We start from the raw sequence: 25,444 nt of genomic DNA, 5'->3' as shown, positions 1-25,444 counted from the left end.
ATGTTTTAATAGGTATTAAATCATTGTGGTTTGGAGCCAGCACACACACACAGCAGAGCAGTTACAAAGGCCTGAGTCGGCCTTTTTGGTATGTGACGGTTAACTTAAATGGTATTGTGCAACTGGATAGTACAGTTTAGCACCTCTGCACAGGTATGTGGGCTTGGCAGGGCTTGCCTGACCACTCTCCAGCTCGGTCTCTCAAACACAGTCACACACGCATTTGGCCCCAGAGACAGGAAGAGTGCATCCTGGGCTAATGCCTACAGCGTTAAACACATACTCACAAAAAAAAAAAGAAGATACACACAGAGAGAGTTCTTTTAGAGGTGAGAAAAATGCTGGTGTTAGACTCATTATCAGAGTCCCACCACTCTGTCACCTTCAACAAAAAGATCACTTTCTTTTTCTTCCTTTCCCAAAGTGTTTTGTTGGGATGCCTCAGGCCACATTTCTCAGACTGTGTGTGTGTGTGTGTGTGTGTGTGTGTGTGTGTGTGTGTGTGTGTGTGTGTGTGTGTGTGTGTGTGTGTGTGTGTGTGTGTGTGTGTGTGTGTGTGTTTGGGTGTGTGAAGCGAGTTTAGGCATGCCAGCAGCGTGCTCCTCCTCTTTCTAATGTTGTTGTTTTTGAGCTAGCAGGAGTGTGTCAGCATACACAGTCTTAAGTACTCATACACTGGAGTTGTTTTGCTGACAGCAGTATAAGTTGCACGTTATCAGCTTGAGTGATCAGCGACACCGGCGTCTCCTCAGGTCTGCTTGCCATTTGAATGTGACCAGCTGACTATTTTCCCACTTCAGAGTCGTGATCCCAGCGTTTTGCAGTCTGTTATCGATGACATTTTATAATCTGTATTTCCTTTGTTGGCAGTCAAACTACAGTTTTAAAAGAAACAGTAGCATCTGTAAGTGAAGTTTCCCTGAGGCTTTCAGCCCCTTTGGAACATGAACATGTTGAGTCTTCTGTAACAAAGCACAAGTGTCTGTGTGCGTTAGATGTTCATTTTAAGGATGGAGTTGACTAGTCGGGGATTCAGAGTTTGACGACAAAGCCATGTGTTATTTTGGAGGATTGACGTCACAAGACTGTGCTGGCATTCGCTGCCGTGGCTCTGAATGCTGGCTACAGCTGTGAGGGACGCGCTCTGCTCGGTTGCAGTGGTGCGGTTTGTGTGTGAGTGGGTGCGTGCGTCTGTGTGTGTGTGTGAGAAAAAGAGAAAGGACAGTGAGGGTAAAAACAGCACATGGCAAGTGTTAAAAGGGTTGTATTCATCAAACACCCATTTACACGTGCCTGCTCACACATCTCACAAACACACACACAAACACACACACATCATCATTCTGTTCGCAGGTCTTGAATTTGGAAGCAGCCACAGCCGGGCTGCTTTCATTAGCGTCTGTCTAGACACGATTTATTACCAACTGTTCATTCTTGTCTTCTCTCCTTCTCTGTCTGTCTCTCTGTCTTCCTATTTGTCTGGTTGTGTGCTCACTGCTGCTGGATTGGTGTGTGGTGCGGCTCTAGTTGGTTAGTCTGTCTGTCACCCTCCTCCTCTTTATGTGGGTGTCGTTTTCCTGCTTGTCCCCAAAGAGGGAGGAAGTCTGTCTTGTCTAGTCTGCCACTTCGTCTATCCATCCGTTTCTCGCGTGTGTGTGTGCGTGCGTGTGTGGGAGTTGGAGTGGGTGTGATGGTTTTTCGAGCCAGGCTTGGTTTTGACCGTGACCTTTTGCTGAAGCCATGTGGCAGAAGTTCACCAAGCCAAACAGCCCCGACCACAGTTAACCTGACACTCCTCCTCACTGTCTGTAGCTCTGCCAGCTCCGGCCTCACAAACACATGCATGTTTACAGGCAGATGAGACAGAAAGCACAGCCTCTCTCATGCATGCAGACAAAAATAATGCCTCCTCCACCCAGTTTAAATCCAGTATGTTGGACGTGAGTGGTGTGACATTTGATGTATTAGCACATAGCTTTCCAAATACCGACACATCTGATAGAACATGCAAAAACAGATGAGTCTTAAGAACTCAAGTCTCGGTTTGGAGGACAGTGAGGCGCGTAGACTGGATAAAAATATGAGTCTGGAAATTTTTAACCAGCCTACTGAATGTGCCAAAATGCAGTTAATGGAAAAAGTAATCTGGGCTGCAGTGAGCCAATAAGACATGTACCCACCCCACTCTGTCATTCATGCAGTGCCCTCTTACAAATGTCCTTATCTACCCGCATTCTGATTTCACACTCAAGTTCAGGATGGGGTGTGACAGCATTCCAAGGAGATCTAAAGTTGTTCCCTAAACAAAGTGTCCTCTCTCATGACTGGCTCCTTGATGTGTGCACGCTGATCAGCGCTCTTATTATAGCCACCGCCCCCAGGCATGTGATTTTTGTTAAAGGTTCATTTAGGGATTTAACCTGTGCCGAGTGACTGCCTTTAAACACACATCAGCGAGCACAGCAGACAAGGGGCTATGGCACAAAGAGACACACAGGCAGACAGTGAATCTAGACTGACAGACACAGAGGAAGGAAAAGACTGTCATTTACCACCACTCCTGCAGCAGCCCGCTAGTTTATGTGCATGTGTGTGTGCAGGTATGAAGCCTGCTGCCCTAACATGAAGAGACCCACTGAATCACCAGTGACTAAGGGCTGGAGCAGCCCAAGCATGGCTATTTCACTCACGCCATGCAGGCTCACACACGCTGAGGAAGTGTGTGTCTGTTTGCCACAGGGTGAATGTGTTAAGCTGATTTTTTTACTGTGCATTAAGTACATATGTACAGCAAAGCAGCAAGTCATGCTAACCACACATTCACATGCTGTACAAATGCAGTTAGGAACAGTGCACAATCCGACGCCTGCGTTTCTGTTTGAATATGTCCATACATTTGTGTGTGTTTGTACAGTATGTACAGTATGTGTATGTTTTTGGGGTTGGACACCTTGATGTGTAGCCTTTAGGCCTGTTGTTCCTTAGACAATAGCACTTTTGACAGTCTGACATGTTCTAGATTTTCTTAGAAATGATGGTGTGTTTACACAGTGATCTAGACGACTGTGAGTTTTCTCAAGGTGTTTTTTTTTTTTTTTTTGCTAGTTGGCCTGATTTTTGTGGTCCTCAGGTTGGGTAGTTTATCTAGCATCTATATACACATCTATACAAGGTTCATTTATCTTGTATAGGATGTTTTGGAGAGCCCTGGTACCTGAATAGTTACATCACATACCACATAAACGCCACATACCTGGTTAAATTCCAGCCTGGGAACCTGTGGTGCATGCTCTCTGCTGCCCTCTGACATACCTGTGCACATTCAGATTTTCAGAGATATTTGTTCAGTTATTAAGACAACAGCAGTGAATTACATAACAGTAAGGCTGTGTCTACTCTAATTGGACTTCCCTGGATTGTATTTCATCATCTCAGTGTATTGTTGGATTTCCCTACAGGGCACAGTGTTGTTTTTGGTCTGAGTGCCAGGTTAGACGACTCTGTAGATACTGAACTCTCTCTTTTTCCTTTCCCCCTTCTTTGTCAAACCAGCCCTGCTCTGTTTTCACTCTCATGTCTCTTGCCTTATCTTGGATTTTCCTCTCTTTTTTTTCTTCTTTTGTCTGGCCCAAGGCCTTCTCTCCATCTTCCTCCTCTCATCCCCCCTCTTCATCTCCTCTGCTCTTTACTTCTGAGCAGTGTCTCTGTTGCTCCACCCCTCTGCCCCTCTCTCTGTGTGCTAGTTAATGTCAAAGGGAGATGCTCCCACTGGTTAACCTTTACAGACAAAAGATAAACACTTTCTGTATCTTTCTATCTCTCCCTCTGCCTGTCATTATTTCTCTCACACGGTCTCTGCCTTCATCTCTTGCTTCTTATTTCAGTACAGATATAACTGAAATGTGTGTGTCATTACGTTTCCTCTCATCTTGTCTTTCTCTTATGCCTTGTCATGCCCCCTCCTTTCCTCCCCCCTTTCTCTCTATCTTCTTCACAACCCTTCCCCCTTTCCTCCTTTGCCCACCGCAGTCCTGATATTGATCAAGGTCAAATGATTATGTCAAAGCTTGTGACATTTATTCGATGTGTCATGAAAGAATATATTCTGCCTTTGAAACGCTGTCTTTTAAGGTGGACCTACTCAAAATGCACTCAGAATCTTTCTTCCATACACACTCTAGACACACACAGCAGGTTTGCACCTTTACAGTGTGGCCAGCTGTGTCCCTTTAAGGGGTGTGGCCTTTGACCTTGAGTTCAAAGGTTGGAGGCCTTAACCACCAGGCTGCAGGATCAGTGAAGGCTGAGCCAGCTATATCTGCCTCTTATTGATGCAACTGTCACACACACGTACACACAACCTGCCTCAGGCTGTGTATACTGCATTGGTTGTGTGTGTGTACATGCCACCATGTGTAGGTGTCCTCTGTGCTGCAGCCCTTTAGGTAGAATATCAGAGCAAGACAAAGAAAGACAGAGGTAGAGAACAGAAGAATGGATGAAGGAAAGATGAGAGGAATGAAAGAGCAAGAGGTGTGGTTTCACCCTCCTCTTACACACATGTACTAGGACAGACATTGACCAACAATCGGCTTGTGCAGTCTCAAAAAAAGCAAAGTGGACACAGTGTCTTTGTGTGTGTTAGTCAGGGGTTGCATAGATGTTACTGAGTGACAGAGGAGGGAAGAGAAGACAGGGTGAGGGGGTTATATGTGAAATATGAGGAGGAGGACAGGAGATGTGGTGACACTTAGGTTGTGACTGGTGTCAACCACAAGCATTTGTTAAAAGGGCAGATTCTGTGAATGTGTGAGTGAATATGAGAGAATGAAAGTGCATGCGCGTTCAATTTTTTTGTCTCATTAGCTATTTTTGCAGTGTGTTGGTGTGTGTAGTGCATTTGTGTGTAATCGTGTCTGCTTTAGTGTTTTAGCACATCACAGGTGCTATATGTTCTCAGGGTGTTCATGGAGGTTTGTGTGTGTGTGTGTCTTGGGGGTGGGGAGGTGCGCCAGAGTGCCACCTGTTCTCGGTCATGTGGCCCAGCACTGACACTGTGAATCACTGAACAGGCAGCACATGAAGAACACACACACACACACACACAGATGGCCACAGCGCTAGTCCAGGCCCTGCTGCGCATTTTGGCTGACACACACTGCGGTTTCATAAGCCACGCCGAGTGGCATATCGACAACAGCATGACCGCAGGACAGTCAGCACACGTCACGCATTCATGATGAAACAAGCACGGCGAATTTTTTTAAAAAAAGAGCCCCGGTTTTCTTGTATCTCGTCTTCTTTTAACTCTTGACTAAAGTGCTAATGAACTGCTGACCGCTGCTTCAACTCGTACCGGAATGTCACAGATGTGGTTGACCTGGTTTTGGCAAAAGGTGAAAACACACCTAGGATTATGCAAGTTTCCTTAAACACTTCTTTAACATCCTCCCAACACACATCACTGCAGTCCAATTTCAGGCTGCAGATTTATGCATAGAGATGAATAAAAATGCGTGATTATTGTTACCAGACTGAATTTTGATGGATAGAAAAAGGGGTGCACTTGACTTAATGTTGACTTCAGCCCATAGTGGCTGATTTTTGTGTGAATGTTGATCAAGTAGTGTGACAGATTTCTTTTAAAGTTGTGTCAAGCTCTTCACTGCTGCTGTTCAAGCTCTAGACTGACCTGTGTTTCTCTACATTGTGGTTTCAGGAGGTGGAAGGTGTCATGGTGGCCTGTTGAAAGAGGTGGACTACATCACCCATGACCAACCAGGTAAGGGTCTCTTGGCTTACAGTTTGAATAGTTTGTTCTCTGATTTCATTCTACTCTGTTGTTATTATTCAACAACCGATAACACCTAATTACAGACTGATTAATGTTGTACAACGCGTACACACTGACAGATAAGCACTGTTGTATAGTATGTAGGTTAGGCAGGTAGAGGAACAGGCCGAGAGCGTGAGTAAGACAGGAGTAGTGAGGTAGTGGGTTGTGAAATTATAGGTGTGAGTATAGCGCTGCTCCTTTTTGCAATACCTCACACACAAAATCAACTGTTCCTTTGATTAGTGTGTGTGTGTGTGTGTGTGTGTGTGTGTGTGTGTGTGTGTGTGTGTGTGTGTGTACATGTGTGTGTGCATGTGTGTGTGTGTTGCGTAAGTCCTTGAAGAGTTGTGTGCTTCAAAGGCCTCTGAGTCAGAAATCAAACTTTGAGATACTTGCCCTTCAAAGCCACGTTAGAGTTAACAAAAGGTCAAAGATTTGATTGCACTTTCTCTTAGCAACCGTGAAAAACACTGTGTAGCCGATTTTCCCACTAACTTCAGCATGTCAGGAATAAATAGCTGTTACTGTTTTATTAAAATTAAAGCTGAAACAGTTGGACAGTTAATTTATCCTCAATGGGCAGAAAGTTAATCAGCAGCAATTTGATTATCTGATAATTGTTTCTGCTTGCTTCTCATATATGAATGTGGTTCTTAGTCCTTTTTGATAGTTGACTATTTTCCCCTTATAACTACAAAGCATGTCAGCATGGTGAAATTGTGATTGCCAGACCTAGCAATTCTGTATGAGCCATCATTTAGTGTTAGCGCTGGTATAAGCTCATTTTCACACTTTCTGAATGTTTGCTGTCCTAGTCTATGCTAAAATGTTATCATGTTGCACCAAAGCCAATATTTTATCAACTGGGGAACACAGGGATAATTTTAGTGGCCATCCTTTCACCTCTAAAGAGGAAAACTGACCAATTAGACAGTCTCCTGAAAATATGATGGACTTCTCTAAGAGCCATCCAAGCTTTTTAAGCTCCTCTAAGCGGGGTTTACTTTTCACTATGTATAACTTTGGGATAGTGAGGATATTAAGCAGGACTGGAGTGCTTAGCTTATCATAGAGCTACAGTCAGGATTAGCTGGTTGTTTGAGGAACTAGAGGGAAAGCCAGGTTCCCTATCGGCCCTCTTCTCCTTGAATAAGGGCCCTAATTATCATGGCTGTAGCAGCCGGCTACATGGCTGCTATATGTGGGTGTGCTAAGCCAGTCTGTCTGACTGACTGCCTGTGTGGCTCTGTCTCCTCGGTGGTGTGACTGTGTGTGTGAGTACGTGCGTGGAGGGAACTATTATCATGTCTGTCGGTCTCTCAGTGTACCCAAAAGGCTGACTCACGGTATGCCACATGTACACACACACACTCACAGTCCCACACACAATCCTACATATTAGAGGCTGAGAAGTACCATCTGTACCAGGAACATAGTCTCCTACAACTGCAGAGCACACACACACATACATACCTTCTTTCCTCTACTGTAGCTCTGTCTGGACCTCATCAGTATTACATACTGTTTATTTGTTAAGTGTGTGTGTGTGTGTGTGTGTGTGTGTGTGTGTGTGTGTGTGTGTGTGTGTGTGTGTGTGTGTGTGTGTGTGTGTGTGTGTGTGTGTGTGTGTGTCTGTGTTTGGCTGGTATGACAGGAATTTTTGGGGCTTTCTATATATATATATTTGGAGTGTGAGAACTGAGCCATCCTTGTCCCCAATCTCTTTAATTACACACACAAAGTCCCCACCACACACACACGCCTGCCTCCCTTCCACACACATGAATACAGGATTGCAAGCCTTGCATAAGAGCTGTAAGAACTTAAACACACAGTGCCTCACAAATCTTTCTCCCCTCCTGCCACACACACACACACATGTGGGACCCCCGGGAGAGACTATAATGCCTTAGCTTCCCTTTTTGTGGGAGAGGAAGGCGGGCAATTGTGCTCAGACGTACATTTAATATTCTCAGACTTTTATTATATACAGTACAGCACATCTATGAGAGAAACAGCTGGGGCGAGCAGTGTCTGTGTGGGGCAGAGTGTGCGGTGCAGTAGAGTCCCACCCATACCCACATCAGTCAGCAATCCTCTTCCTGTTCACTTTGCAGGGCTAATGGTCTCCCACCACACTCTTTACAGTGCCGTCACACACACAAAGCTGATCAAAGTCGCACACTTGAGACAACAGGCAACACTCTCAACACACCTAGTGGAGGCTTATGGTGTAATAATCTCACACACCAGGAGCAAAATGAGGATACACAACATGACTTCAGATGATGCGGCAAAGTGAAATAGCTTCAGACACAGCAGCAAAAACAATGTAACATTTGCATAAGCACTGCTGTCAGTTTGCCTTAGTGCAGGAGCGTGTAGAAATAGAATAGACAACAACAGTGAGAAGCAGACAATATATAGCCGGCATACAGAATGCTCTAGTTTACAACTCTATGGTGCATAATTAAGGACCGTAGCAATTCAGGAAGTAATGGCTTCCAGATGATGCTATAAAAAACCTTTCCAGCTGATTTGATGTATTATAATAATATACTGTACATTCAGATTATTATAATATTAAGACTGCAGGTTTTCTGAGTATGTAATTACATCATCTGGATTTTAATTACCTAAGTAGTTTTTTCAGTGTCCATCTGTTTCGAGAGAAATGTACTAGGTGCTGACTTGCTGTGGCATCATTAGCCGCTGTAGGCTTTTGGTCCAGCGTTACTCTTAGCTAGGAATGCAAGCAGCCTGTTGAGTGTTGCTTGCATTGTTTTCACCTGTTACAGTTAAGCTCTCTCAACAGGACTGTATGTACTGTATCCGTGGCAGTAAGCAACAGATTTCTCCACGCAGCCTTCGACAAACAAAACATCCACATACAAACACACTACCTCCCAGTGTCAAAGCCCCCCACTGTGCTGCATCCCTCCTCTTTCTCACCACACAAAACACATTATTGAACATTCATTGTCACTTCACAATAGACTCTAGATCCACCCTGGTGGTACATACCACACATGCCATGCACTTACTTCATCAGGGGTTTGAATCTAGTGCACACACACACAGACACACACACACATCCCTCTTGTTTCTCTTCACTGCAAACAGAAGTAGAAATGTCTTCAGTTATCTGAAAATATTATCTGAGTAACATGTTGTGATGTGAGAGGGAACAGACATTGAGAGGCTGATAGCATCACCGATTTGTACCGAGACAGAGAGGTTTCATAATGTTCTGATTTTATTGTTTTGCAGGTTTTTATTTAGACTCGTTGTGACCATAAATAAATACGCGCGCGTGTGTGTATATCCTTATGTCATCGTCTCACCATCATCCATGACACATTCCCATCCTCCCTGTGCCGGCTAATTTTGCCTCCCGTTGTCCTGCTGAGGCAGTGCTTTCTAAATATAACCTCTACACGAGTGTGTGTGTGTCTGTGTGTCTGTGTGTGTGTGTGTGAGAGAGAGAGAGAGAGACACATACTGTTGGTTGTACCAGTGTGGCTCTTTTGGCGTTATTGCAGAGTACAGGGTGGTTACTTTGGCGAGGAAAAGCTGGAACAAATGTTTCCGGCCTTAGACAGACCCATTGGTGTTTTTCAAAGCCGTGTTTACCTCACACAGGATCTTAGCTGGCTGCATAGCATGTAATCCTTGTACTTCTGTGTTCACAGTCATGTTAATGTTACCTGCTATTATTATAAGCCTTGTAACTTAGGTTTTATTTATAGACCAAGCAATGTGGACTGTATTGCAGTGATAAATAATAATAGAATAGTAGATATTATTTTGCCTTAAGAGACCCTACAGCCTCTATTAATCTATCTACAGTACGCCATATACTACAGTATATATATCAATATAAAATCGTATATATTGTCAGTCTTTATTTAAACAACTGTACCGAACAATGTAAAACAGGGTAAAATCTAAGCATAGGTATAAGACTCCAAACAGAATAAATGTAGGTACCTCTCTTTAATAAAGTATATATGTACTTATAATGTCTAATGACTGACCTGTAAATCATTAGTAAATTTTTTTTTTTTTTTTAAATAAAGCCATTAGTTACGGCTGATATACCCTTTCTAAAAAGTTCTGATGTACAGTGTTAACTGAAGACATAGCCGGTATAAGATTAATCAGAGAAAATATAGTACAATATTTCAAAGAGAGATTGACTTAGGATTTGCTTGCATACAATTTTTCAAATTGATTAAAAGTCTAAAGTTGTTTGTTGTTTTTGATTTCCTTAAAAAACACAGTAAGTTTCAGCAGTAGAAACCTGTTTGTATATATCTGTAACTCGCATGTAAACTATCCAGTTGGCGATTGTGTTATTCAAATCAGATATATCGAAGTCAGCATACAGTGTGTATGGTTCATTAACCCACACGGAGACAGTCTACAGTTACAGGTAGATGGTTGTAAATGTATAACACACACATGAGTTTATTTGTAATATTTAGCCTGTAAAGCCTATACTTAATTTAATTGACTAATTAAAGGACTAATTTATCCTCCACTAAATCTAATCATAACACTATAATAACTCTATCACGGTGTAATGCGGCGTCGGGGGGGGGGGGGGGGGGGGGGGGGCAGTCTACTCGTTCTCAACCAAAAATAGACGGACACACGGAAATACGCTCCTGGCTGTTCACCGAGTCCAGCAGCCAGTCACGAGTCTGCCTAAAAAAAAATAAAAGCCTGGAGTGAAATTTAAAAAAAAAAAAGATGAAGGAATAAACCTATCGGGGAGGGGGGGGGGGGGGGAGGCAGGAGGAGCCGCTCCAGTACCGGGAGTTGGACTCGGTGCCAGTTTGCGCTGTCAGGGAATTCCGGTGCTGTGTGCGCTGACGTCACGTTTCGTGTACGCGTTTGTGTGTTTTGAGTGTGCGTGGCTCTGTCCCTTTAAAACCGAGCTCAGCGCAACACGATCCCTGCCTGGCTGCTTCTGTGTGTGAAGACAGAGGGAGGAAAAAAAAAAAAAGAAATAATAAGGAGCTCGACGCGGAGACGCTCAGAGACCCGAGCGAGCGGGGCGGCCGTCAGACGGAATAATCGCCAGAATATCAGAGACGAACGAGCCCGTCGCGGGTACAGCAGCCGTCAGCCGGCTCAAGTTTCACGGCTGTTTCGAGAGGAAGCGACAGAGACTAACAGGGATTATAAGGCTGTAGCTGCTCCGCTCAGCCGGCTGGACGGGAATTTCTCCGGAGCCTCGCCGCTCCGAACTTGCGGATACAGAGACTATAAAAGACTGCCGTGGAGCTCAGGGAAACGGATACACACTTCAGTTTGGAAGTAGTTTTATTTCTGGAGCGTCCATTTGAAAAACTTCAGTATTAGGTGAGTGCTCGGGCTGCTGCGTGAACCGGGAGCATTTAAAAGTCCAGTCGACTTTGTTTTGGTTGTAATCAGGGAAGTTTGTGGTACCGAAAAAGTACGTTTTGTTGTAATAGACATTAATACGCCGAGCTATTACACCGTTATAAATGCTATAGCTGTTTGATTATTGATTACTAAAAGATGCAGTGTTAACTTTCAGAACATCAGTGAGCGGATTATAGTAATTGATTAAAACTTCTGTAATCGATGAGGTGGGGGATTTTCGCATTTTTTTTTTTTTTTTGTTAACCACAGGTGACTCTTTAATCCCACGCGCGCGTGTATCTCAATTCGGCGAATTGTTTTCCTCATATTCACCACTGATCATCTTTACCGGGCATGTGTAATCATTCAGCGCACGTGGATCAGAGTATTTTCTGTAAATTGGCAGTGATGGGGATTTTGGGGTTCGTGGACTTTTTTTTTTATGACAAACGCCCCAATAAAAGATAATCCCCCAACTTTTACGGTTTTGCCCCAGAGGAAACTGTCTGAGCCCAGTGCTGTGTGTGTGTGTGTCTGTGTCTGTTTTAGTGTAGTATTCAACCCATATAAATGGCTGATAATGATACTGGCTAAAGCACAAAGTAGTCGTCCTAATGCATCTATTCATGAAATAGTGAAAATGACCTAATCCTCATATTGCTTTGGGACACCCCGGGTCCTAGATTGTTTCCCTGAAAACTCAACTCATGATCATCCCATGGCTAGAAAAGGGAAGGAGAGCTAGAGGACAGGGAGAGAAAATTGCCTGTGTAAGGAGATCTCACGCCATTGTTAGGAGTGGGTGGCTCTGCTGGAGTAGGAGTGGGGGGTGGGCAGGATCACTGAGGTCGGCAGCCGTGTAAAGTGAATGGATAGCTGCCACCCCCATCACCCCCAGTCAATCCTTACACATACAAAGAGCCTGATTGAAAGGAAGTGATTTGCATCACCTCTCTTTTTATTGTGTGGGGGGGAGGGGCGGTGTTTTGGGGCTGTCCTTTAGGTCCGGGTTTCAGGGGTAGTCAGTGCACTAAAGTCTGACCACTCTGTATTGTTTGGTCAACGTGATCTGCTACCCAGTTATCACCCTCAGAGGAAACAGTAGTCCAGAGTGGCCAACTGAAGTGGCCTTTTGACTTTCAGACACCTCTCTGGCGCTTTTGTCTTGATCCTTGCTCTCTGTGACAGTAATAAATCCCATCGGAGTCAGCTGGGTTTGGTTATGGCAGTTCCTCACACCTTTCACACACTCAGCTGACGCCTGTGCCTTTGTTATTGGTCCGTGCGTCTTCATGCGCTTTGGACAATGTAAGCACAGAAAACATTGGAGGTTAAACGAGGACAAAGATGAGTTGTCTGGAGCTGTGGTGCTGTCATAGTTGTTGATATTGGTGGTTATTATCGCCTCACCGCCCTCAAATGTTAAACATTATCCCCTGTCTTTCACTGGTCGTTGGACATGCAGTTGATGAGAATTTGTGGCGGGGGGGTTGTCACTTTATTGCCCGCAATAAACGAGCCCAGGTCAGGAAGAGCAGAGTGTGCTGGCATGGGATCGCGAAGAAAACAAAAAGAAAGCCTTTGAAGGTTCACTTCCGATCCATCAGATCGATTGGCATGGAAACCAGCGACGCGTTTTGTCTCCCCGTTTGAAGTCGGAGGCTGTAAAATAGTTAAAGCTTCAAATCGCTACACACACACACACACACACACACACACTTGGCCGGCCCTGTGCTGCCTCAGCTCTCCCCCGCCCCCGTTTGTCCCGTGATCTCAATAGGAGCGTGTGTGTGTGAATGAACAATCGCCGCCCATTTTACTATGAGTGATGACGAACATGGAGGAATATTAAAGTGATACACACACACACACACACACACACACACACACGCCAGGAGGGAGAAAAGGAGATGACGGTGGAAATAAAGCTTAACAATAGTGAGTCACACAAGTTGAGTAAGCAGAAGAGGAGTGTGTGTGTCAGGACAGTTTCCCGATCCTAGCCCCCGTTCACCATATGCAGCTTTGGTGGGGGTGTTACAGGGTGTCTTAAGGAAATTAAGGATTACTTTGATCTAATTAAGGTTTTTCCTTTATGCGTTTGGCTGGCATGAGAAATGGGTCAGTAGGCTGGTTTAAAGTGCTTACTCATCTAACACCACCTCACAGTTAACGGTGATGACACAAGAGCTTTGTGTGAGAGTGTGTGTCTTGGTTACGTGACGGTCCATCTGATTTTTTTTGCGGGGGGATTCGTTTGCCTTGGACAACTTTTGCTGTCTGTTACAGAAAAATACAATCAAGGGTGTGTTTTTCAAAGGGAAGCGGGTGGGGGGAAGCGATTGGATGTCATGATGAAACATTTGTTTGTGACACCACACAGTTGCAGCCTTTCCAGTAAAGGGTGTCGTTTCTCCTCGAGAGAGCAACACAAAACGAGAGAGAAAGAGAGAGGGAACAAGGGAGGTGCACGACAACAACTCCCTTGCTCACAGTTTCTCCCTGCTGACACTCCCCATCACACCCCGACACATCAGGCGTTAAAACAAGTTCTGTTTCGCGTCAGCTGGTACGAAGCTTTGACTCCGGTTGAGGAATTTCCCATCACATCATGTCAGCAGAGATGCTGAACATGTAAAGCAGCACCATCGTAGCTCTTCCAATTCCCCTCCATTTGTTTGATAGACATTAAGTACACTAGTGTTTATTTTTTGAGAGAGTAGTAACTGAGTTTATTGCATTACCACCGGGCTTAGCACTGACTGGCTGCACTCAGTAATGCAGTAAAATACCTGGTAGTTTATTTAGTCTCCCATGGTGCATGAAAACACTTCTGCACACCGAGCTTGTCCAGACAGGGTGAGTTTCGTCAGGGCCAAGAGGAGCAAAAACTCAGTCAACCAAGTGTGGAATTCCACTGTGCAGTGTGAGACTGCCTGGTCTGCAGTGTCACTTTTTACAAGTTAATAGGCTTTTCAGGTTTGAAATGTGGAAAAGCAGTTTAGATTACTCTAATCACTAACATGTATGGATGAAGTCATGGTCCTTATTATTTAATTCTCATTAGTCCTATGGACCAGCAGGGCTCTGTCATACTGCCAGCCAACCACAAGGCTCAGACATCCATAACGATAAATTTTGGTCCTACACGAAGCTGTGGTCTCGCTCCAAGTTTTGTTACGCTGTGTTTTGGACCCGAGAACAGTAAGGAAAAACAGATTGGTGTAATTTAGTCCAGAAGCTGAGGAGTGAACCTACTGAGAGCTTTTACAGGAGCAGGCAGCGATTCAAATACAGCCACAAGCCGAGCAAATAAGCTAATGTAAAACATGGCAGCATTTTGAATAGAGAATCAACAATGATATCAGAGGAAAGACGAATACTGTTTGAAGGTTTAGTCCATCCTGAGTGAGTAGAGCTGTGTTGTAGAGTAGGGGGGTGTGTACTTTCTGTTTGTCTGTGAGAACTGAGTGAGAGTAAAGGGAAAGTTTTCCCTGAGTTCAGTTCCTCTCTGTTATCTCTGGCTCTTTGCCACAGATGATGATGCCACGGTGGAAGGGAGGTGTATGAGCCTACACTGTGTGTGTGTGACTCATACACAAAATTAAACACTCTCTCACACCTTGGAAAAAATTTTCTTTCTTCCTCTCTTACCTCCCCTCACCTCCTGTGACTGCTTACACCCACCCCGACCACACTGGCAGAATAGATGTTAACTCAGCTAGCAAAAGCAGGCCCATACGCATCATTTCACTTTTTCACAGAAGAAAAAAAGAGCCTAAAAGATCAACAACAGTGGTATTTAAGGAATCTGTAAACAGGCCTTGGATGTTCTCTGGACTAAACGAACAAATAGAGCCGTCATAACAAAGCCGCTCAGTCTGCGTCATGGTTGTTCTGATAAAGTCAAAATGATTGGTGCGTAATTACACCCACTGTAAGAACAACACTAGACCAGCCATCTGCACACATGCTGTCATTAGGCATATAGGGGACACACACACAAGCATACGTCTATGTTGTTTTCTGTTATTCATACAGACACAGGCTGCTGATGAGAGGAAGAGGATTGGTGTGTGAGGTCAGCCTGCCCTGTGTCTCTGTAAACATGTTGATCAGTGAAGACCTGTCATAAACCCTATCATGAATTTCTCTCTGTATCTGTGCCTCTCTAGCTTAGTTTAATAACTGTTAGTGAAGACGCGGCTGGTTCCCCTGGCAACTGTTACCAAGGGAGCAGTCTCTCGTCTTGCTTCGTGCATTTCTGAGCTAGTCAGTCTGTGTGTGTGCATGTGTGTGCGTGTGTGTGTGTTTGTGTGTGTGTGTGTGCATGTGTGTGTGTGTGTGCCCTGGATGTGGAACAGAAAGACCAGGAGGGGGATTTTTGCATTTCTGATTTTGAGGCAGTTTTTCTCAGGAAAAGAGGCAGCGTAATGTTCCTTTTTTTGTCTTGAGCTTTTCTTAAATATGTTGTTGAAAACAATCAACCGTGGAAGCAGAAATAGCAGCTCTGGGGCTTTTGAGGTTGCTCAAGTGTGGAAATCGAGAGTGACGATGATCAAGCTATTGTCAGTTCACAGTGAGACGCCTGCATCCTCTTAGGTTTCCGGTTAGTTGGGATTTATTTGCTGTTTTCTTTTCTTTACAGTCACAGGCCAGGTGTTGAGTCATTCTATTTTTTGATCTCTCACACACAGGTGCCCGCAAGTATTGTCAAGAAATCCAGACTGATGTTTCCTCTGTAACACAAAGTTTCTGTGGAAATGAAGCAGGGAGCACTAGTGACTGGGGGAGAGGAGTTATTCATCACACACACACACACACATTCACACACATTCACACACTCATTCTGCCATCATATGTTTGTCACTCACTTTTACCAGAAACTAAAAAGGGGGCAAACAAGGCTTTTCACTTAACGCCCAAAGTCAGGGCCAAGTAAATGGTTTTTCAAGCCAGTTGACTCTTCTTTTTGTTGACGAGACGTGTGTGAGTCATGAGTTGGACACACGTGCCATTCACACAAGATGACTGTGTGTCTGAGGTGTATTTTAGGAACCATAAGTGAAAGAGGTTAGATTTTTGAATTGAGTCTTAATATGAGCACAGACTCATATTAGTCACACAAGATCACTTTTATCTGCTTTTTTAACGATCCAAACGATGCTTTTGTCGACACACTGAAGACACAAATACCGTTCATATTTGTTCAACAGGAAGCCAAAGCTTATAACCCCTCCCCAAGGCCTTTCTTTTCTCTCACACACCCCTACCCCTAAGGGAGGCCTACTTCCTGTGGTTGTGACGACAGCTTCCTCTCCCCTCCAAATTCTGTTCCTCTTCTCTTAACGTCACACACACACGTGCATCTGATCTGTGTGTGTGTGTGTGTGTTAGAGAGTAAAAAGAGATGCACCACACTAACCCAGTTGTGTGTTGTCAGTCACAGCCCAGATGTCAGCGTGGTGAGTGCAGGAGACAAAAGGGGCCTCATGTTTTAATGTTTGTCTACCAGCACCCCACCCCCTGCACTTCCGTGTTTGGTTTCTTTTTCCACAAGCAGATGAAAATGTAGGCTAACTGTTTCTCGTCAGTGTGTCTCTGAGGGTCCCGGAAATCTTGTTCTAAGCTTTGCAGCCAAAGCGCACAAGAATTTAAAAAACAAAAAAAAAGAGTGGATAAAGAGGTGGTGGCATGCCAAACAGCACATTGACAGGCTGACCACCAACAGTTGAAAAAGAGGCAGCATTTGGTTGGTTTGTTGGCGTTTACTGCAGACCTGAAGCTTCAGATCTCCTGGATGCTGAAATGAGAGGCAATGCCAGCCCCTGTGCTTCGCTGCCTCTCTCTGTCATGGCCTGAATGTAGAGCAGATGTGAGGGGGTGCACATATAAGCCAGGACGAGACGAAGTAAGACAAATAGGAGCTTTTATCTGACCTGTTATGGCTGGCTGGTGTGCTGCTGCTGAGCGTAGAAGGTCTGGGTGAAGGGTTAGGTCAGCTCTCTGTCCCAGGGATGGAAGGTTGTGATGTCGAGAAGGATGCCGGCAAGAGATAATGGTCCATCAAGGAGTTCAGATGATTTTGTGTGCGTGTGTAGGAACAGTGTTTGCTTGCTGTGTCCTTGGCTGACTTACACTGCCCTGTGTGTGCTGGCTAAAACAGAGACCTTTGATTTTGTGTGTGTCTGTGCGTGCGTAAGGATGTGGATGAGATGAAGATTGCCCGCATCACGGGCTTGGAACGGCATGCACTGACGTTTGCACGCGCACAAACAAACAAACAAACGCATGCATGGACACACACAGGGAGCCTGGCAACGAGGTGGGGGCGGACGGATGCAGGGCCTGGCTGTTCCTCTCTGTGTACGTCTGTGTGTGTAAGAGAGGGAGAGAGAAATGCATGGTGTTTCCTCCCAAACATGATCTCTATCTGGGACTCATTATGTAATGGCCAAGTGGTGCAGAGAGGGCGAGGGAAGACAGAACAAGACAGAGAGAGACAGAGAGGGAGAGGCAGACAGGACCATGCATGGCCTTTCCGTCGTCTTGCTGCCAGAACTTTTCCCTCGCTCTGTTTTCTGTTATCTGCCACTTCTCCCAGCCTTATCTGGTCATTTCTTATCAGACAGGCTCTGCAGTAACTTTATTAGGACAGTAACACACTCCAGTTGTCTCCCATAACCCCCTCAAGCTCGACATTTTCGGTGGTCTTATTCTCTGTTCTCGTTTATATGATCACTCCAATGCTCTCATGTATGTTCTCTTTTTATCCATCTGTCTGCTGCTCTTTCCCCAGGCAGCATTGGTGTGCTGCAGAAAGTCAAAATCATCAGCCCAACAAAATATTCATTCAGGTTTTTCATGTCTCACGATCCAGGAAAGAAGTAGAATTTTTACTCTTACACAGATGGATATTTTTTGCAGTGTATGCCCTCACTGCCTCCCCTCGTCTCGCTCCAGTCTATTTTCCTCTCATGGCCTCAGTGTGGTTGTCTGGCTGGGGACCAGGGCAGGCCAGTGGTTAGCAGGGGAGGGCGAGGGTGAATAGATGAAGGCTACTGCACCAAAACAGACATCATCCGAACATCTCAATTCCAACCATTTGTTTCCCCCCAGCTCGTGTTAGTGACTAAGCAAGCTTCACTCTGCAGAGCCACAAGCTTGTGACTTCGATCAGTGTGTCACATGGGATTACGGTGGATTTATTTAGTTTGTGTGTATGTATATTTGTGTGTGTGTGTGTGTATGTTTCTTTGTTAGAAGCCACAGAGGATTCAGTAGAGCTCCCCTATTTTCTTTCTAGCTTCTTGGTATGGTTGACAACAGTTGGCACGTCTTTGTCTGCTTGCCATTCCTGGTTGGCCCCGCCTCCCAGCTGGTAGCTGGTGGCGTCAGGACAATAACTGACTTGCGTAACTACAACAACGCGGGTGTTGACAGGAACCACGCTTTGGTGTCTGATGTCACTGGGGGGGATTTCACTTGAAAAAGATGTACCACAGGGGGAATTTTTGATGAAATGGCGAATTATGTCATGTGTTTGTTAATAATTGATAAATATATCAGCCCTGTACACAGAGAAGCGGAGCAGTATGAGAGTATCAAACGTCCTTAAATTACTTTCACTTCACCTAGATTCACTTACTGTTCTCAGTTTTGTAGAGGAGCACTGCAGTTTGGTTTGGTTAGATTGAGGTTGAAGTGAAGGCAGAGCGTTCATGATGCCACTGAAGCTGAATATTTAAGTTGAGTAAAATTGCAGAGAAAACTTTTTTTGATTGGTCGTGAGTTATTGACACAACTAATTGAACAATTGTGTGAAATGTAATGTTGATCACATTGATCAACATCTTTGTATGATATGCTTCATCATTTCTCTTGAACTTGCGGTTTGGTTTGATTCCCCCCTCGGTCATGAAACCCCCCCCGTAGCTCGACATCACATCCTGTTTGTCTGTCTAAACACACACACGTACGATCAGCCCATGCAGCACGCTGCATAGGAAGCAGAAATGATATCACTAAGTCCGAGAAATTCCCGCTGTTGTCACATATGCGATGGTGCAGAAACGCCCCCGGTCACCCGAGTGTAAGCGGTGTCCCGGGGTGGGAGGAGTTTAGGGCGTGGTTTGGGGTAAGCCCTCTTCCAGGCCGCTGAGTCATCGGGGGATCCCCCAAAAATGAAATGCGTAATGCTTACACAGCAGCGCACACGCGCTGTTTTCTACTGTCAAACACTAAACCCTAACTCATATCTGACACAACCACATTTCATCACTTTGGTATCAACTGATAGAACCTGAGCTGGTATGTAACACTGTCTGCCGTCTGTGTACACTATCTGGTTTCAGAGTACTGAGTTTCTCACACTTTGCTGGTGGAGTGGCTGTGAGCAACATGATAGCCAGGATAGCAACTGGAATAGATGATTGCTTGGACACAACAGACATAAACACACACCATCTATAAAAGTGGTAATTACTACTTCACCAGTGTGTCCCTGTTTGAACTCTCCAGTCACAACTGGGTCTCTTGCTAGATTTCGCTTTATATCTTTTTCTGAATTTGTCTCATTTAGACCTTTCATTCTGTCTCACACTCTCGTCTTTCCCCATAATGCCAGGTGTTCTATTATTTTGCTTTGTTTCCGCAGCGCTACTCTTTCACATGTGATAGTTGACTTAGCCTGCTCAGCTCTTCCTGTTAGAGTGAGATCAGCCTTGTTTGTGTGTCTGCTCGCCCGTTAAGCTGCACAGTCAGTCTCGCCATTGTGTCTGTGAGAAGAGAAAGAGAGAGAGGGTGAACAAGAGCCCCCTTTCTCCCATTGTGTCGGGCTCCCTGCTGGTTTACCCCTTTGCCTCTGAGCCACCCTCAGGTTTTTCACGCTGCTCTGAAACCAGGCGTTACCTCAGAAGTCAGGAAACCAGGAGGGGTGAGGGCAGTGACGATTCGCTGGGTAGAAAGCCAGAACAGAGAAGCAGCAGGACAAAGAGGGTCTTAGTTTATTCTGAAATCAAAGACCACCCTCAGCCCTGAATTATATCATATGCTTCGAGACTTTAAGTTGATGACAGTTTTGATCATATCTCTGAGTAGCGTGGCTTCATGGTGTTTTTATGACAGCTTGACATGAATGTTTTTGTCTGCTCTGTCTTTCAGGGTTGAGGAGGCCCCAGAGAGATGATTGGCAGCCGAAGCTGAGACTTGACACAACTGTGAATCAATAACTTGGTGCTACTCTAAAAGGTACGCTCAGCATGAGAGTGTGTTTGTATCAGTTTGTCTTAAAGCATGTCGAGTGCAGTCTTGACAGTTAACTCTAGCCTATCTAGCAGCAGCGCCTGGTGGATGATGATCCCTGGGAGGCAGAAGGGAAGAGAGATAGAGAGGGTGGTGTGTGTGTCACTGTGCAGCACCCCTCCTGACAAGCTAAAAGTGTAGAGCGATTGAAATATCCCCTACTGGGCTTTAAATAGAGGCAGAGAGATCCAGAGTTGGTGGGAGGAAGAAAGGAAGAGGAGAGGAACTGGTGGGTGGAAGGACTGCGTATGACCAGAGCTAATTTAGGAAAACTGGTGGAAGAGTGCTGTGCTGAGCAAGAGGAATGAATCATAACCTGTGTGTGCATATCTGTTGCCCTCCCATAATGCACTACACACTAGTTATCACTTACTGGCTGTAATTCATTGAACAACATTACTTTTACATTACAGTCCCAGAGTGATGAGATGTTTAAATGGTCTTGTCATCCAATTAGTATGAGGCAAATGAGGATTTTTAGTGATTTTATCTGTTACATCTTCAACACAACAGAAGTATGTGTTTGTTAAAGTGGCTTTTAACAGCAGTGGTGAATATGCAGGTGTAAACACATCCTCTCGGGTTTTGTCAGGAAACTCTTTTGTTGTCTTTTTTTGGATCCACGTACTTTGAAACATGGATTTCTTTGTATCTTGACACCTTCTGTGTTGTGTGTGTGTCCTGTGTTTCATAAAGCAGGGAGGGGAGCGAGTTATCTCTCAGCTTCTTTTATGTCTTTTCCCCTCAACCGTTTTCCTTTGTGTTGTCTTGTGTGTGCGTGTAGGTGTGTGGGCGTTTTCATGGCACTGTTCCTACTCTCCACTCCACTCCACTCCACCTCCCTCCATCCCCTCTCTCTTCTCCATCTCTATCTTTTCTCCTTAATCTATCCTTCCATCCTGTTCAGACCGTCTGTCGCTGCTGCCCCCCTCTCCCTCTCCATCACGCCTGCCGTAATGAGATTAAACCTTAGTGTATCCACCGGGCATGCACACACACACACTTCATACACACATCCTTCAGAGCGCTGCAGCACACACATAATCATCCACTTAAAAGAGAGCACACTATTCTCTTTTACATGCACTAAACCAGTGCAAGCCTGACACAACCATGCAGCTTGCACACTTGGCATTGCTTCCAACGCCACACACGCTTGAGCGCAAACACACACACACTTGGCATGTGACCAAGACCTCTCACTCTTAGTCTTTCTCTCTGTCTCTTGTTATCAGGAGGCCCATGGTAAGGATTACAGTAACCCCAGGTCTGTCCTCATAGGTGAGCTCCCCACTGAGCCATCTGGGCCTCAGTAATAATCCGATTCTGTACCAACTGGTTTCCTGGAGCCTCCTACAGGCTGACTGATGCATAGCAGCCAGCTACAGACAAAGAAGTCCTCATGATTTGAGACTTCAAGTGAAATTAATTTATGCTGATGTTTCTTGGGGAAATGTCCTGACCATAACAGGAGCAGAAGAAATTTGAAATGTGAAAAGCGATAGGCATAAGTGAGAGAGTTTCACTCAGTTTGCCTCTGCAGTCGCTGTCCTGCCTCTTCCCTGTCCTATATTTTGCTTCCACCCTCCCCTCTCTGCTGGCAAGCTCTTCAGCTCACACTCACATACACCCACCAACTAGCCTATATAACAGAGAGCCCACTGGCGTTTATTGACTTTTCACAGTGTCTGTGTCTCACTTGTTCTCACAGTGGCTCTCCTGTTCCTCTTTGTCTCCGCAGCCAATAGGTTTTGGGGTTCTTGGTGCTGAAGACAGAAGAGTCGTCGGACAGTACAGATATTCTCAGTGTTGGAGTGAGGCCCTCTCTGTGCTGCAGTGGAGGGCTTCACAGACATAGCTAGTCTGGTAAGTATGAGCACGCTGATGTGGTTTCTAACTATAAAGCACTCAGGCTTGGCAGTCTAAATGTAATTACACCACAAAGTCTGGTTAAATCCTTGGTAACAGTAAAATTTTAATGGCTTAACTAGTAGTTCTAGTCAAGTGGATTTTTAAAATGAGTCTAACCTTTTTCCTGCAAAATGAGAGGTCTGCTAAAAATGCTCTACTACTAAAACAAATAATGGTAGTGTATAAACAGCAACAGAGATTAGATCTTGTATTTATAAAGATATTTTACTATAAGCTACAGGTATTTACCACCTTTTCAAAACATGTAACAGTTTAAGATATAACTTTTCATTAGGCTTTTCTGTCCACATTTTTTTCTCATTAATTATATTATATGGCTATATTACTAATATCCACAGGCTGGATGCATCACTTAGTAGAGCAGTTTGGCGGGCGTGGCACACGGGATTCCTTCCCTCTGGACGGACTCAGCCGGGGACCATGGCCTCCCGTGGGCGGCCGCGCCTGGCAGCCACCTGCCAGGTCTGTAGCCATGACAACACATACACACAAACTTTAACAAACCTCTTTTAACTTAAATTCTTCTGGCTGAACATGTCACTTGAACTCAAAAGTTGTGAAATTAAGTTAAAAACTGTTAAGAAACGTTACCTGACTGCGCTGTGTGTGCTGTCTCTGTTCCTCATCAGGTGTTCGCCTGGAATGAACCAACACCAGCTCCTTCCCCATCTACCTCCTGGTCCTATGGGCGGACTGAACCATCCCAGTAAATTCTTTAGCAATGGGTAAGTCATGCACAAAAACAGACCTAAACGTATCAAGCAGAGTTTAATTTACAGAAACATCATGATGAAGCCTTTCCTGTTACTTACATGTCATTCTGTCTTTTGTGTCTGCCCAGGCCCATGAGAGGAGGTGAGAAGCTTGAGCTCCCTCAGCCAATGTTGCCAGGCTTGCAGAGGGAGCACCAGAGGCCTCCTCCTCATCTTCATCCTCCACCTCCTCATAGAGCGTGGGAGCAAATTGGCCAGCTGTATGAATCCCACCTCCCTCCTCAAGGACATCCTGTTGTTCCTCTGCCCAATGAGCACTCACTCCGTCTGCACAATGGAGGCTATGCTGGCAGTGGTGGACCTCCCCCCAACCCACACCTTCCTCACAGCAGGCCCAACCAACTGCTGAAGGTGAGGAACAGTGCTACAGACGACATCATGGCAGACTTATGCATCAGAGTAAATGTGTTTTTATACACAAAAAAATGACTTCGTTCACACTTTGTGTTGTGCTGCTGTCTGCTTTAGTTTGGGGGTCCTCAGGAGCAGCACGTTCCCCGGGGTCCATCATTGCTGGGAGATGAGATGTGGGCTCAGGTGCACCAGGTAAGAGCTCTCTAATTGGCTGCGACCATATTTCATCATCCGTGTAGACACAGAACAGCCCCCATGCTCGCTGTCATTTCTGCTTCAACCTGACAGATGAAAGTCACACTCCAGTCAAAGCCACTGTCACTGAGCGCCGGCTGAATATTTCAGCAGAGGAAAGTTTTTGAATTGACACTGCAATAGTTGCTCTATATTGATCCTTGCATTTTTCTGTTCACAGCAGAGGGGCTACCCAGGGAAGATGCAAGGGGGCCAGCGGAAGAGACCGGGCCCTCCGTTGGGAGAGCACTCTGTCATCCAGCACACTCCTCTGCCATCCCTGCACCCGCCATCCCGCCCTCCTGCTGCTGAGGACTGTCCCAGCCCCATCAAGAGGAAAAAGAGTTCAGACCAGGTATTGCACAGGAACAAACACATTCTTTCTTTTAATGCCATAACAGTCACAGTGAGTGGTAATTTATATCCTCAGTTGCTAGATTTCTCTGCAGTTTTGTCAGATCTTTGAGTGGCAAATGTTGTAATATCCCACTCCCTGTGCAGGTATCCCATCCTGGACTGCAGCGTTTCTCTGGTCCTAGCCAGTCTGTGTCCCAGCAGCAGTCATCGGTCCACCATCTCCCTCCAAAACCTGCCTTCTGGAACCCCCTTCACAAGGACAACACTCCCTGGCAGACCCACACCTCTGACCGCAAGAACCCCCCATCGCAGGAGTTCCAGGTACAAACCACAGACTTCACTGAATATATGTTACTTGAAGCCAGGGGATAATATTTTACTATTGACCACAGTCAATAGGAATTCATTGGACTGAGTGGTGCCATAAAGGTGTATTGATTCTATTAGCTTCACAGAGTATTGTATTGTATTGCTGCGCTGTGCATAACATCAATCCCAAAATGGATTCCCTTTCCCCTGTTTTGTTAAGTGCAGCAGTGATCACATCCTTTTTTTTAGTTTTATATCACTTTAATAATCGTCTGCTGCCTTCTTGTCCTTTTTGTTTGGATTAACAGGAAAGTCACAAACAAGGAATGGGCAGCTACACCCAAAAGTCCTCTCCTGCCTCTTCCACCCCTTCAAACCTCTCCCCTCCACCAAACTCTTCTCCAGGAAGCTATAACCAGGGATGTGCTCCTCAGCTCCAGAAAGACACATTCCAACCTCAGGCTGCAAACCATCAGTCCTCTCACTCCTCCTACCCCAGCTCCAAACTGGGGCTCACCCCACCCTGCCGGGCCATGGAACCTCGTGGCCCTCACAACCAGAGAGGTCCTCTCATTGGGGGCCAAGGTGGCAGCCAGGCTACCTCTTACACGGCATCTACCCCAACCCGGGGGGACAGAGATCAGCACCTACATGCCCAGTCGTCACCAGCAAACCCTCCTGCAACCAGCAACAACAGCAGCAGCAGCAGTGTGCCTTACAGCCACTTCCAGCCTCATCCAGGGCTGGGGCACCAGGGTCCCCCTCCTCCTCCTGCCAGCAACACCTCAGTACCTCAACAACGGCAAAGTGGGCCCCACGAGGCCTGGAGATACCAGAGGAGGCCCAGCAGTGACTCCCTGGTGAGTACAAGTCATTCATGCAGTAGCTCATTTGTACCGTGTTTATATTAGTTCTTTTATTTTTCTGTAGTTGTGTTATACTCATTTGATAA

General features: G+C 45.4%; 1 protein-coding gene across 3 annotated transcripts in view; it reads left to right on the top strand.

Annotated features, from left to right (window-relative positions):
• kdm6ba (lysine (K)-specific demethylase 6B, a) overlaps positions 1 to 25,444 on the top strand; it is a 49,343-nt gene that overhangs the window by 13,615 nt on the left and 10,284 nt on the right. Inside the window, exons 2-11 of one of the 3 annotated variants that reach the window (XM_041030701.1) lie at positions 5,720 to 5,782; positions 20,393 to 20,479; positions 22,275 to 22,399; positions 22,804 to 22,927; positions 23,095 to 23,190; positions 23,307 to 23,589; positions 23,707 to 23,784; positions 24,008 to 24,181; positions 24,328 to 24,504; positions 24,801 to 25,352. In XM_041030701.1, coding sequence (XP_040886635.1) covers positions 22,809 to 22,927; positions 23,095 to 23,190; positions 23,307 to 23,589; positions 23,707 to 23,784; positions 24,008 to 24,181; positions 24,328 to 24,504; positions 24,801 to 25,352 — 1,479 coding nt within the window. In that variant the 5' untranslated portion in view covers positions 5,720 to 5,782; positions 20,393 to 20,479; positions 22,275 to 22,399; positions 22,804 to 22,808. Of the gene's footprint in view, positions 1 to 5,719; positions 5,783 to 10,563; positions 11,207 to 20,392; positions 20,480 to 22,274; positions 22,400 to 22,803; positions 22,928 to 23,094; positions 23,191 to 23,306; positions 23,590 to 23,706; positions 23,785 to 24,007; positions 24,182 to 24,327; positions 24,505 to 24,800; positions 25,353 to 25,444 lie in introns of those variants that run through there. The other 2 variants (XM_041030700.1, XM_041030702.1) reach the window with 2 other exon arrangements.

Source organism: Toxotes jaculatrix, chromosome 23, assembly GCF_017976425.1.
Source record: "Toxotes jaculatrix isolate fToxJac2 chromosome 23, fToxJac2.pri, whole genome shotgun sequence".
NCBI classification, from domain to species: domain Eukaryota; kingdom Metazoa; phylum Chordata; class Actinopteri; family Toxotidae; genus Toxotes; species Toxotes jaculatrix.
The sequence above is the reverse complement of the archived record's forward strand: the minus strand, read 5'-3'. Positions and strand labels throughout refer to the sequence as shown.